Below are 11,851 nucleotides of genomic sequence, written 5' to 3' on the forward strand. Positions count from 1 at the left end.
AGGAGGGAGGAAGAAATGGAAGGTGGTATCCTCAAACTGCCCCGAAAGTTTGCACTCTAGTGGACTCTACTAAAGGTGTTCAATGTGCCAGTTGGTAGAGATAAACCAGACGACGAACTAAGTCTACTTACCCCCACCAAGTAGGCCTTGTCTGCGGCGTTTGAATTAAGAGTGCAAAGCGCTGGAGCAAATACCGCAAGGCATTCTACCTGACGTTCTTACAGTTGTACCATTTCACAGTCATCATCATCATTATCATCATCGTCATTGTTTAATGTCTGTCTTTTATGCATGCATGGGTAGGGCGATTGACAGGAGCCGGCCGGTTAGAAGTCTACCCTTGGCTACTGTGTCTGTTTTGGCAGGGATTTTACGGCTAGACACCCTTTCTAACACCAATCATTCCGCAGATTGGTCTCAGTGCTTTTTACGTGGCACCAGAACAGGCGAGGTCAGTTTTGGTATGGCTAGATGCCATTCCGAATGCCAACCACTTTACAGAGTGAACTGGATGCCTTCTATGTGGCACCAACACCGGCAGGGTCGCCAAGTAACTTGCAAGACAGGGAATTTTGAGAGGAGCGGGGGCATTGGAGGAAAGAAAGAAACAAACAAAGTGTGTGAAATTGCTACTTTGTCTTTTGTCCGATCTCCCAACTAGTCATACCCGTTTATTATTTTGTTATTATGCAACAGCCATACTCATTGGCCCTTACATCATTATTTTATCAACCTCGGAAAGGTAACAAACAAAGCTGACTTCGGAAGGATTTGAACTTAGAGCGCAGAGTCGATTCAGACACTGCCAAGTATTCTACCCGATTCTGCCAATTCGCCGCCACATAATACGTACATATATTTAATTTATATCGGATGGCTTAAATTCATAGAGGGTACTTATAAAATGAATTGTAGGATAGTGAAAGCTTATCTGCCTTTAAGGGTACAAAGATGGAATCTAGCTCTGGAAATTTCCTTTCGAGTCTTTGTGCTTGGTATTGCACATTGACGTATTTCACTTAATGGCGGCTATGAATATGTCCCAGGGAGGGATCTACGACAATGATCGTCTGTATGTACCATAGGAGAGACTGTACGGGTTCTATGACTTTCATTTTGTGAGGAGTAAAGAAATAAAATCTCTGGCCTCTTTATGCTTCGTCTGAAAGAAAGAAAGAAAGAAAGAAAGAAAGAAAGAAAGAAAAATGTGGTGCTGTCACTTTGTGTTTTGCCTGATCCCCTACTAGTCTTGCCCTTTTTTATTATTATGCAACGGCCATACTCGTTGCTCCTTACATCATTCTTAATATTGTTTACTACAACCATCTTCATCACTACCTTTCGTTGTTGTTTATATTGTTAGTATAATACCAGTGCTATCTTCAAGGGCCCCCTTACACCATTGTTAATTTAGTCGTTCTCACTTTTGTTCTAGCTCCCATGGTATTCTTTTGTTATAAGTATCCAGAAAATGAAATGAATTAATTCCAATGATGCAAAAAAGTTAAGAGTACTTTCAATATTAGTCATCATAGAAGATATATCCTTTCAGAAGTAATTCACTTCAGTCAATACTTCCAGCGTTAGTTATATCCTCAACACCGTTCACAATTACTTGCCTTCAGGAAGTTTTCAGCCCAAGGCGGCGAGCTAGCAGAAACGTTAGCACGCCGGGCGATAATGCTTAGCGGTATTTCGTCTGTCCAAATTCCACCGAGGTCGACTTTGTTGCTCATCCTTTTGGAGTCGATAAATTAAGTACCAGTTGCGTACTGGGGTCGATCTAATTGACTGGCCCCCTCCCAGGCCTTGTGCCTTGAGTAGAAAAGAAGATATCAGTTCCCACTTTTTTAAAATCAATATATAAACAATTTGAAAATAAACTTTCAAATTGAAAAGAAAAAAAAACATCTTTCAGTTTCATTTTAGTGACCGTTAAATGCCGAATTTGGCTGAGTTTGCTCCTTAAATTTCTGGATATTTAAAACGAAAATAATATTTTAGGTTATATATTCAAGAGGACGTTGCTAATTCCATATCTGTTGCTTTTCAAAAAGATGCCCAAGAAGGGAGAATTTATGTGGTCACTCAAACAGTATAATGTAGAAGCCAAATTTCGCAAACATACGACAGTGTCTCTTGACTTGCAAGAAATGGTATCCACATTTCACTCACATTGTATCCTACACTCTTAAGAGAGGATGAGTGCATTTTTATAAAGCACCCCAGGGTTTTCGGAACGTTGTTCATAGTTAGAACGTCTTCCATCATAGACCTTCTTTGATTACGGCTAACCTGTTAGTAACCTGTTAGCGATTTGAAATCTCTTTACAATATGATTTATTATCATCATTTTTAGTTGTACCAGAATTGGCTTTACGCTTTTAGAGAAACTGAAATGGTGGCACTCCTAAAGATATTAGCGGTTTAAGTTGAGATAAATTAAAATAGTGTCAACTAGTGACTGAACCTGCATCACCATCCATCTCGATATATTGGAGTGCTCGCCACACTTTTCTTTTTAATATATTGAATATAGCTTTCAAATTTTGGCACAGGACCAGCAATGTTTAGGGGTGGGGTAAGGCCATTACATCAATCCCAGTGTTCAACTGGTACTTATTTTATCGACTTCGAAAGGATGAAAAGCAAAGTCAACCTCGGTGGGGTTTGAACTCAGAACGTAAAGACGAACGAAACACCACTAGGCATTTTGCCTGGCGTGCTAACGATTCTGTCAGCTCGCCACCTTATATCGAATATTGATTTCTTTTGTCGGTGGGAAGCTTAGATTAGTGCTACACGATTTGACATCCAGCATTTAGTTAAATCGCTTTATATTCTAAGTTAAAAGTTGATCAAAGTTTACTTAATTTCTCAAGCTTACAAAGTCAGCAAAAAAACATTTCCTAATGATCAAGCCGGTTTGTAATCAAAAGATTCCCATCGGTTAATTCAGATTAATTCTGTATCTGAAACCATATCATCGAATGCCTTCTTCCCTGTTTTTAGTCGGTAGTGGCGGGATTTGAGGGAGATTTGCTTACTATCTCTAGAAGCTCAAGCGAACGCGTAGATGTTCCTTCCTTGGCTCGGAATAAGAACCGGGCCGTTACTAAATGTTTTCTCTATATTTGTGAATTTGTGCCTAAGTTAGAAATCATTGTTATTATAACAGGCGCAGAAGAACGCAGAAGAGATGCCTTTAAATGCCATGTCTATTGTGGCTGAAAGAACGTTACAATAAGAACCAGAAATGATATGGAACGTTTTCAGAAGTCTGTACTACATACCTGTAACGTTTAACCAGTCAAAAAAGTTTCGCTCTCAATAAAGGAGACTCAACATTTGACGAGAAAGCTTCACTAGTCAAAAGACAGAAACACATCAGCCAAGAATGAAATCTAACCAAAGCAAAGGTCCATCTAAACACATCGGTCGAGACGGCATCACCAAATTAGGGAGTGTAAGCAGTGAATTTGGGAGTCTCTCTAGTGATGAACTAGGGAGTACAACTAGCGAATTAGGAAGTATTGCAAGTGAACGAGCGAGCTCAAGTAGTGAACAAGAAGATGTCATCTGCGAAGAGAGCATCGACGTTGGAAAGGCACTTGGCGGAGAAAAAGGGAACTTTTCTATTCTCAAAGGAAGGAAGACTCGTCAACCAGATTATCTTACCGATGAAAAAGAAGCTCGTATCAGTCCACAAGAGAGAACAGCCAGTTCAAAAAGGGAAATTCCCCAATCACCAACGAAGCTTGATGCAACAGAGGCGTCTGAACATAGAAGAAGAGAGAGGAGTATCGTCAGTAATCAACTAGGGTCTATAACCAGTGAATACGGAAGCTACGGTAGTGAACAAGCAAGCCTAAGTAGTGAACAAGAGGATGCCATCTCCGAAGAGACCATCATTGCTGAAGCCGAAAAGAGGAACTTGTCTTTCCCCGCAAAAAGGACGACTGGTCAACCAGATTATCATGCCGATGTAAAAGGGGTTCGTATCAGTCCACAAGGGAACATAATTAGTCAAACCAGGGAAAATCCCCAATCACGAGCGAAACTTGATGCAACAGGGAGCATCGCCAGTAGTCAACTAGGGAGTGTTACCACTGAATACGGAAGCCCAGGAAGTGAACAAGCGAGCCTATGTAGTGACGAAGAAACCCTCATCTTTCCACAAGGAAGAATAATCTGCGATCAAAGGGCCGTCACCAGTAAAGACGACTGCTGCCTCTATTCACGACTGAAGCGCATCAGTGAAGAAGGCAGTATTATCAGTGAAGAAGAGATCCACTTTAGTAAAAGAGACGGCTTCGTTTGTGAGCAAACCATCACCGGTCAACAAAGGCCCCACTCTTGTACAGGGAAGGGCATCGTTTGTGAACAAGGCAACATAATCTGTCGACAATGTGGTTCCACATGCCCACAAGAGAAGATCATCAGTCGACAAAAGTCCAACATTTGTGCAGGGAAGGGCTTCGTTTGTGAACAAAGCAATGTAACCTGTCAAGAATGTGGCCTCACATGCCAACAAGAGAAGGTCATCAGTCAACAAAAGTTTTGCACTTGTGCAAAAGAGGGCTTCGTTTGCGATCGAAGCAAAATAATCTGTCAACGATGTGGCTTCACATGTCCAAGGGAGGACGTCGTCAGTCAACAAAAGGCCCAGATTTATACAAAAGAGGTCTTAGTTTGTGAACAAAGCAACATAACCGGTCAAGAACAGACCCCCACTAATATACAAAGGGGCCCAATTATTCCAGAAGACAGCGTCATTAGTAAAGAAAGTGACGTCAAAAGTCATCCTGAGAGCATCACTAGTCAACAAGTAGACGTCGACAGTCAACGAGAGAGCGTCACTAGTAAGGAACAAGACGTCAGCAATCAGCCAGAGAGCATCACTTGTCAAGAAGGAGAGGTCGACAGAAAACGAGAAAGCATCACAAGTCAACCAGGAATCGTCGGCAGTGCTCGAGAGAGCGTCGTTAGTCAACAATTAGACGTCGACAGTCAGCGAGAGTGCCTCATTACTGAAGACGGTGATGTCAAAAGTCAACGAGAGAGCATTACTAGTCAAGAAGGACACATCGACAGTAAACGAGAGAGCATCTCAAGTCAACAAAAAATCGTCGACAGTCCTCGACAGAGCGTCACTAGTCAAGAAGGTGATGTCAAAAGTCAACGAGAGAGCATTACTAGTCAAGAAGGACACATCGACAGAGAGAGCATCTCAAGTCAACAAAAAACCGTCGACAGTCCTCGACAGAGCGTCACTAGTCAAGAAGGTGAAGTCAAAAGTCAACGAAAGAGCATTACTAGTCAAGAAGGACACATCGACAGTAAACGAGAGAGCATCGCAAGTCAACAAAAAATCGTCGACAGTCCTCGAGAGAGCGTCACTAGTCAACAATTAGATGTCGACAGTCAGCAAGAGTGCATCATTAGGGAAGAAGGTGATGTCAAAAGTCAACGAGAGAGCATTACTAGTCAAGAAGGACTCATCGACAGTCAACAAGGGAGCGTCACTAGTCCACACATATTCGTCGTAAGTCCTCGAGAGAGCGTCACTAGTCAAGAAGGTGATGTCAAAAGTCAACGAGAGAGCATTACTAGTCAAGGACATATCGACAGTCAACGAGGGAGCGTCACTAGTCCACAAAACATCGTCGACAGTCCTCGACAGAGCGTCACTAGTCAAGAAGGTCATGTCAAAAGTCAACGAGAGAGCATTACTAGTCAAGAAGAACACATCGACAGTAAAGGAGAGAGCATCTCAAGTCAACAAGAAATCATCGACAGTCCTCGACAGAGCATCACTAGTCAGCAATTAGATGTCGACAGTCAAAGAGAGTGCATCATTACTGAAGAAGGTGATGTCAAAAGTCAACGAGAGAGCATTAATAGTCAAGAAGGACGCATCGACAGTCAACGAGAGAGCGTCACTAGTCCACAAAACATCGTCGACAGTCCTCGACAGAGCGTCACTAGTCAAGAAGGTCATGTCAAAAGTCAACGAGAGAGCATTACTAGTCAAGAAGAACGAATCGGCAGTAAACGAGAGAGCATCTCAAGTCAACAAGGAATCGTCGACAGTCCTCGAGAGAGCATCACTAGTCAACAATTAGATGTCGACAGTCAACAAGAGTGCATCATTAGGGAAGAAGGTGATGTCAAAAGTCAACGAGAGAGCATTACTAGTCAAGAAGGACACATCGACAGTAAACGAGGGAGCATCAATAGTCCACAAATATGCGTCGAAAGTCCTCGAGAGAGCGTCATTAGTCAAGAAGGTGATGTCAAAAGTCAACGAGAGAGCATTACTAGTCAAGGACATATCGACAGTCAACGAGGGAGCGTCACTAGTCCACAAAAAATCGTCGACAGTCCTCGACAGTGCGTCACTAGTCAAGAAGGTCATGTCAAAAGTCAACGAGAGAGCATTACTAGTCAAGAAGAACACACCGACAGTAAACGAGAGAGCATCTCAAGTCAACAAGAAATCGTCGACAGTCCTCGACAGAGCATCACTAGTCAACAATTAGATGTCGACAGTCAAAGAGAGTGCATCATTACTGAAGAAGGTGATGTCAAAAGTCAACGAGAGAGCATTAATAGTCAAGAAGGACGCATCGACAGTAAACGAGAGAGCATATCAAGTCAACAAAAAATCGTCGACAGTCCTCGGGAGAGCGTCACTAGTCAAGAAGGTGATGTCAAAAGTCAACGAGAGAGCATTACTGGTAAAGAAGGACATATCGACAGTAAACGAGAGAGCATCACAAGTCAACAAAGAACCGTCGAGAGTCCTCGAGAGAGTGTCACTAGTCAACAATTAGATGTCGACAATCAACAAGAGTGCATCATTACTGAAGAAGCTGTCGTCAAAAGTCAACGAGATAGCATTACTAGTCAAGAAGGAATCATCGACAGTGCTCGAGAGAGCATCAGTAGTCAACTAATTTACATGAACACTCAACGAGAGTGCATCATTAGTGAAGAAGATGTCAAAAGTGAACGAGAGATCATTACTAGTCAAGAACACATCGGCAGTAAACGAGTGAGCATCACTAGTCAAGAAGGTGACATCAAAAGTCAGCGAGAGAGCAATACAAGTCAAGAAGAACACATCGACAGTAAACGAGAGAGCATCTCAAGTCAACAAGGAATCATCGCCAGTCCTCGAGAGAGCGTCACTAGTCAACAAATAGATGTCGACAGTCAACAAGAGTGCATCATTAGGGAAGAAGGTGTCGTCAAAAGTGAACGAGAGAGCATTACTAGTCAAGGACACATCGACAGTAAACGAGAGAGCATCTCAAGTCAACAAGGAATCATCGCCAGTCCTCGAGAGAGCGTCACTAGTCAACAATTAGACGTCGATAGTCAACAAGAGTGCATCAATAGTCAAGAAGGTGACGTCAAAAGTGAACGAGAGAGCATTACTAGTCAAGGACACATCGACAGTAAACGAGAGAGCATCTCAAGTCAACATGGAATCATCGCCAGTCCCCGAGAGAGCGTCACTAGTCAACAAATAGACGTCGACAGTCAACAAGAGTGCATCATTAGGGAAGAAGGTGTCGTCAAAAGTGAACGAGAGAGCATTACTAGTCAAGGACACATCGACAGTAAACGAGAGAGCATCTCAAGTCAACAAGGAATCATCGCCAGTCCTCGAGAGAGCGTCACTAGTCAACAAATAGACGTCGACAGTCAACAAGAGTGCATCATTAGGGAAGAAGGTGTCGTCAAAAGTGAACGAGAGAGCATTACTAGTCAAGGACACATCGACAGTAAACGAGAGAGCATCTCAAGTCAACAAGGAATCATCGCCAGTCCTCGAGAGAGCGTCACTAGTCAACAATTAGACGTCGATAGTCAACAAGAGTGCATCACTAGTCAAGAAGGTGTCGTCAAAGGTGAACGAGATAGCATTACTAGTCAAGGACACATCGACAGTAAACGAGAGAGCATCTCAAGTCAACAAGGAATCATCGCCAGTCCTCGAGAGAGCGTCACTAGTCAACAAATAGACGTCGACAGTCAACAAGAGTGCATCATTAGGGAAGAAGGTGTCGTCAAAAGTGAACGAGAGAGCATTACTAGTCAAGGACACATCGACAGTAAACGAGAGAGCATCTCAAGTCAACAAGGAATCATCGCCAGTCCTCGAGAGAGCGTCACTAGTCAACAAATAGACGTCGACAGTCAACAAGAGTGCATCATTAGGGAAGAAGGTGTCGTCAAAAGTGAACGAGAGAGCATTACTAGTCAAGGACACATCGACAGTAAACGAGAGAGCATCTCAAGTCAACAAGGAATCATCGCCAGTCCTCGAGAGAGCGTCACTAGTCAACAATTAGACGTCGATAGTCAACAAGAGTGCATCACTAGTCAAGAAGGTGTCGTCAAAGGTGAACGAGATAGCATTACTAGTCAAGGACACATCGACAGTAAACGAGAGAGCATCTCAAGTCAACAAGGAATCATCACCAGTCCTCGAGAGAGCGTCACTAGTCAACAAATAGACGTCGACAGTCAACAAGAGTGCATCATTATGGAAGAAGGTGTCGTCAAAAGTGAACGAGAGAGCATTACTAGTCAAGGACACATCGACAGTAAACGAGAAAGCATCTCAAGTCAACAAGGAATCATCGCCAGTCCTCGAGAGAGCGTCACTAGTCAACAACTAGACGTCCACAGTCAACAAGAGTGCATCATTAGTCAAGAAGGTGATGTCAAAAGTGAACGAGAGAGCATTACTAGTCACGAAAGAGTCATTGACAGGCACCGGGAGAGCATCACTATTCAAAAAGACTTTGACAGTCAACGAGAGAGCATCATCCATCATCAGGGATGCCTTAAAATTCAACAAGAAACCCCCACTAGTAAAGGTAACGTCACCAGTCAGCGAGAAAGGTTTACTAGTGAAGAAAGATACGTAAAATTTCAACGAGAGAGCATCACTAGTCAAAACGAAGCCGTCAAAAGTCAACGAGAGTGTATTACTTGTCAAGGAGACGTCGACAGTGAACGAGAGAGCATTTGTAGTCAAGGATTCGTCAGATATCAACGAGAGAGCTTCAGTAGTCAACAAGGAGTGTGCATCACTTGTCAACAAGAAGAGAACATGACTATTCAAGAAGGATACGGGAAAATTCAACGAGAGAGCATCACTAGACAAAAAGAGACCATTCCCGTTCATCAAGAGACCCACACCATTCAAGATGGAAGCTTCTACAGTGCACATCAGCAAGCCAGCCCCGTCAGTCAAGAAAGATGCTTAAACAGCCAAGAAATCTACATCGACCACCAAGCCAGACACATCTGTCAACAAGCTATATTCACCAATCAGAACAAAGAGCAAATCCCCAGCTGTCCCGAAAGTAGCCTCAGTAGTCTAAAAGGAAGCGCTACCAGTGAAGAAGAGAGCAAGCCTACCAGTCAAGAAGTCCTTGCCAATCAAGATGGAGCCATTCTCAGTGAGCAAGGGCGTATAACCACTCAAAAAGCGATCCTCATCAACAAGCGAATGAAACCTATCTGTCAACGTGCGAATACACCTAAGATACGAGTGAATCTAGCTATTCAGCAGGCGGGCCTCAGAAATCAACAGGATCGTTTCACTAGTCAAAAACCATGCTCAGTTTGTCAGCAAGGGAGTCTTTCCAGACACCGAGTCATCGCCTGCAACCGATATGTGAACCATCAAATAAACATCACCAAATCAAGCAAGTGCTTTACCAACCAACAAAGGAACTTCATTCAACATACGGGCCATAGTAACCAATATCGGAACCTTACCAACTATCAACGGAGCCTCACCAGCCATCAACAGAGCCTCTCTAACCAACAACATTTTCTCGTTATGCAAGAAATGGCCGTCGCTGATCTAATGCAAAACGTCGTTGTCAAACGAAGGACATTTACGTCCCCACAGGATATCTACACAAGACAACAATGTATCCAGTATAGGAGCCACCCCAACGAGCAGATCTTCCATATTGGGCAACAAGAGTATGCCGGCTGTCGACACGTGGGCCTCAGCTCACAAGAGGGAAACAGCAGCAAATATGTATTTCGCACCAGCAAACACGTGTGCCATGACAACAAGCAACATTACCACATCAGGCATCAAGGTGGCCTCACTAGGCCACAAGTCGGCCCCAAAAGACAAAAAGGGTGTCCTTTGTGCAGTCATCAGGTCACTGCTTCTGCAAGTAATAAAAATTCAGGATCCAAGAAGCGATGCTTACCGGCCACCATATGTGTCCCACCAGTAAAGAAAGGGCAGTGCAAGTTAACAAATATCGAGCTTCATCGGTCAACGAAGAAATTTCAGTAGCTATCAAGCAAGACTTACCATTTGAAGAGTGTCCTTCATTGTGCATGTAGCAATCGAGGAGGGAGAAAAATCAACAAACATGATATTGTAACTGAATAAATTATTTAGAACTCCTGATTCGTCTTACAGTCTCACCAAGATCACATACATACATACATGCATACATACATACATACATGCGTGCGTGCACACATGCATATTTGGATGTATATATATATATATATATATATATATATATATATATATATATATATATATATATATATATATATATATATATAATAATAATATTATTAGGGACAAAATCCAAAATTACAGGTAAAAAACTCAATTAAAATCAATTTATAAAAAATTAAAATTAAATTGAGCCTTATAGATAAAGTATATATAAAATATATATAGTTTTAGGGAAAATAACCAATTTTCAAGAACTCATCGATGAAAATCCACTATTACATATAGAAAAATTAATAATTAAAAGCACAATAAATGAGTATAATATAAAGTAAAGTAAATATCATAAGATAAATATAATAAAAAGATTACACGTGTTTCATAACCAATTTTCAAATAGAAAAGAAATTTAAATCGATTAAAATCAATTAAAATCAATTAAAATCAATTGAAATTATCGAAAATAAGTTCTATTCAAAAATATAGCTACTCGTCAGATCGTAAGTAGAACAATAATTAGATATATATCTCAACCAACAATAATTACCAAATGAATTAATATGAAATACTTATTATATAAAGATAGAAAAATTATTTTAAAAATATCATAATATCAAAATAATAACCATTCAATAATCATCCCTTCATCCATAATAATAACATGTATATTATATACAAAAAACATCTTACCTAAATTATCATTGTTTTAAATTATCATTGTTTTAAATACAAGTTGAACGAAGTTTAAGTTTAAAATAATAATGAAGATAAAATTAGTACATATTTAACCGGTGTAATAGTTAAAGCTATACTATTTAAAGCTAAAGACGTTTATTTAATTATGATTAAAGATCAATTGAATAATAGAAAAATACAAGATTATTTATTTCTACAAACGTAATAATAAAAAATATGAATGAAAAAATTATGAATGGAAAAAATTATGAATGAAAAAATTAGGAAAGAAAAAATTATTAAGAATAAAAGGTTAAACTTTATATATATATATACAAAGTTTTGATTTTAAAAAAAAAACTTTAACGATATTATAAACTATAAAGATTAATAATTAATCAAATAATATTAATAAAAAATAATCGAAAATATATCAACACTATTCCAATCGAAGTTCTAATATTATGTTGAAATGAAACTATAACTTCTAAATAATATAGTGTTAAATAAGTTATCTATTAAAATAATCTATAAAGAACCAAATGAATAGTATAAAAACAAGAATACATATTATTTTCAAATAGTAGAAAATCTTTAGCAAAGTGAAAACAGTACTTATCCAAATTTTTCCGTAATTTAGGTAAGATGTTTTTTGTA

The 11,851-nt window shown here is 40.4% G+C and overlaps 1 protein-coding gene across 2 annotated transcripts in view; it reads left to right on the top strand.

The window, feature by feature from the left end:
• LOC106875955 (uncharacterized) overlaps positions 1-10,460 on the top strand; it is an 11,746-nt gene extending 1,286 nt beyond the window's left edge. For both annotated transcript variants that reach the window (XM_089358904.1, XM_089358903.1), the window contains exon 2: positions 3,179-10,460. In XM_089358904.1, the coding sequence (XP_089215030.1) occupies positions 3,398-10,345 (6,948 nt within the window). In that variant the 5' untranslated portion in view covers positions 3,179-3,397 and the 3' untranslated portion in view covers positions 10,346-10,460. The remainder of the gene's footprint in view (positions 1-3,178) is intronic.
• Positions 10,461-11,851: the final 1,391 nt, after the last annotated feature.

The sequence above is a fragment of the Octopus bimaculoides genome, chromosome 10 (genome assembly GCF_046866305.1).
Source record: "Octopus bimaculoides isolate indiv1 chromosome 10, ASM4686630v1, whole genome shotgun sequence".
Classification (NCBI taxonomy): domain Eukaryota; kingdom Metazoa; phylum Mollusca; class Cephalopoda; order Octopoda; family Octopodidae; genus Octopus; species Octopus bimaculoides.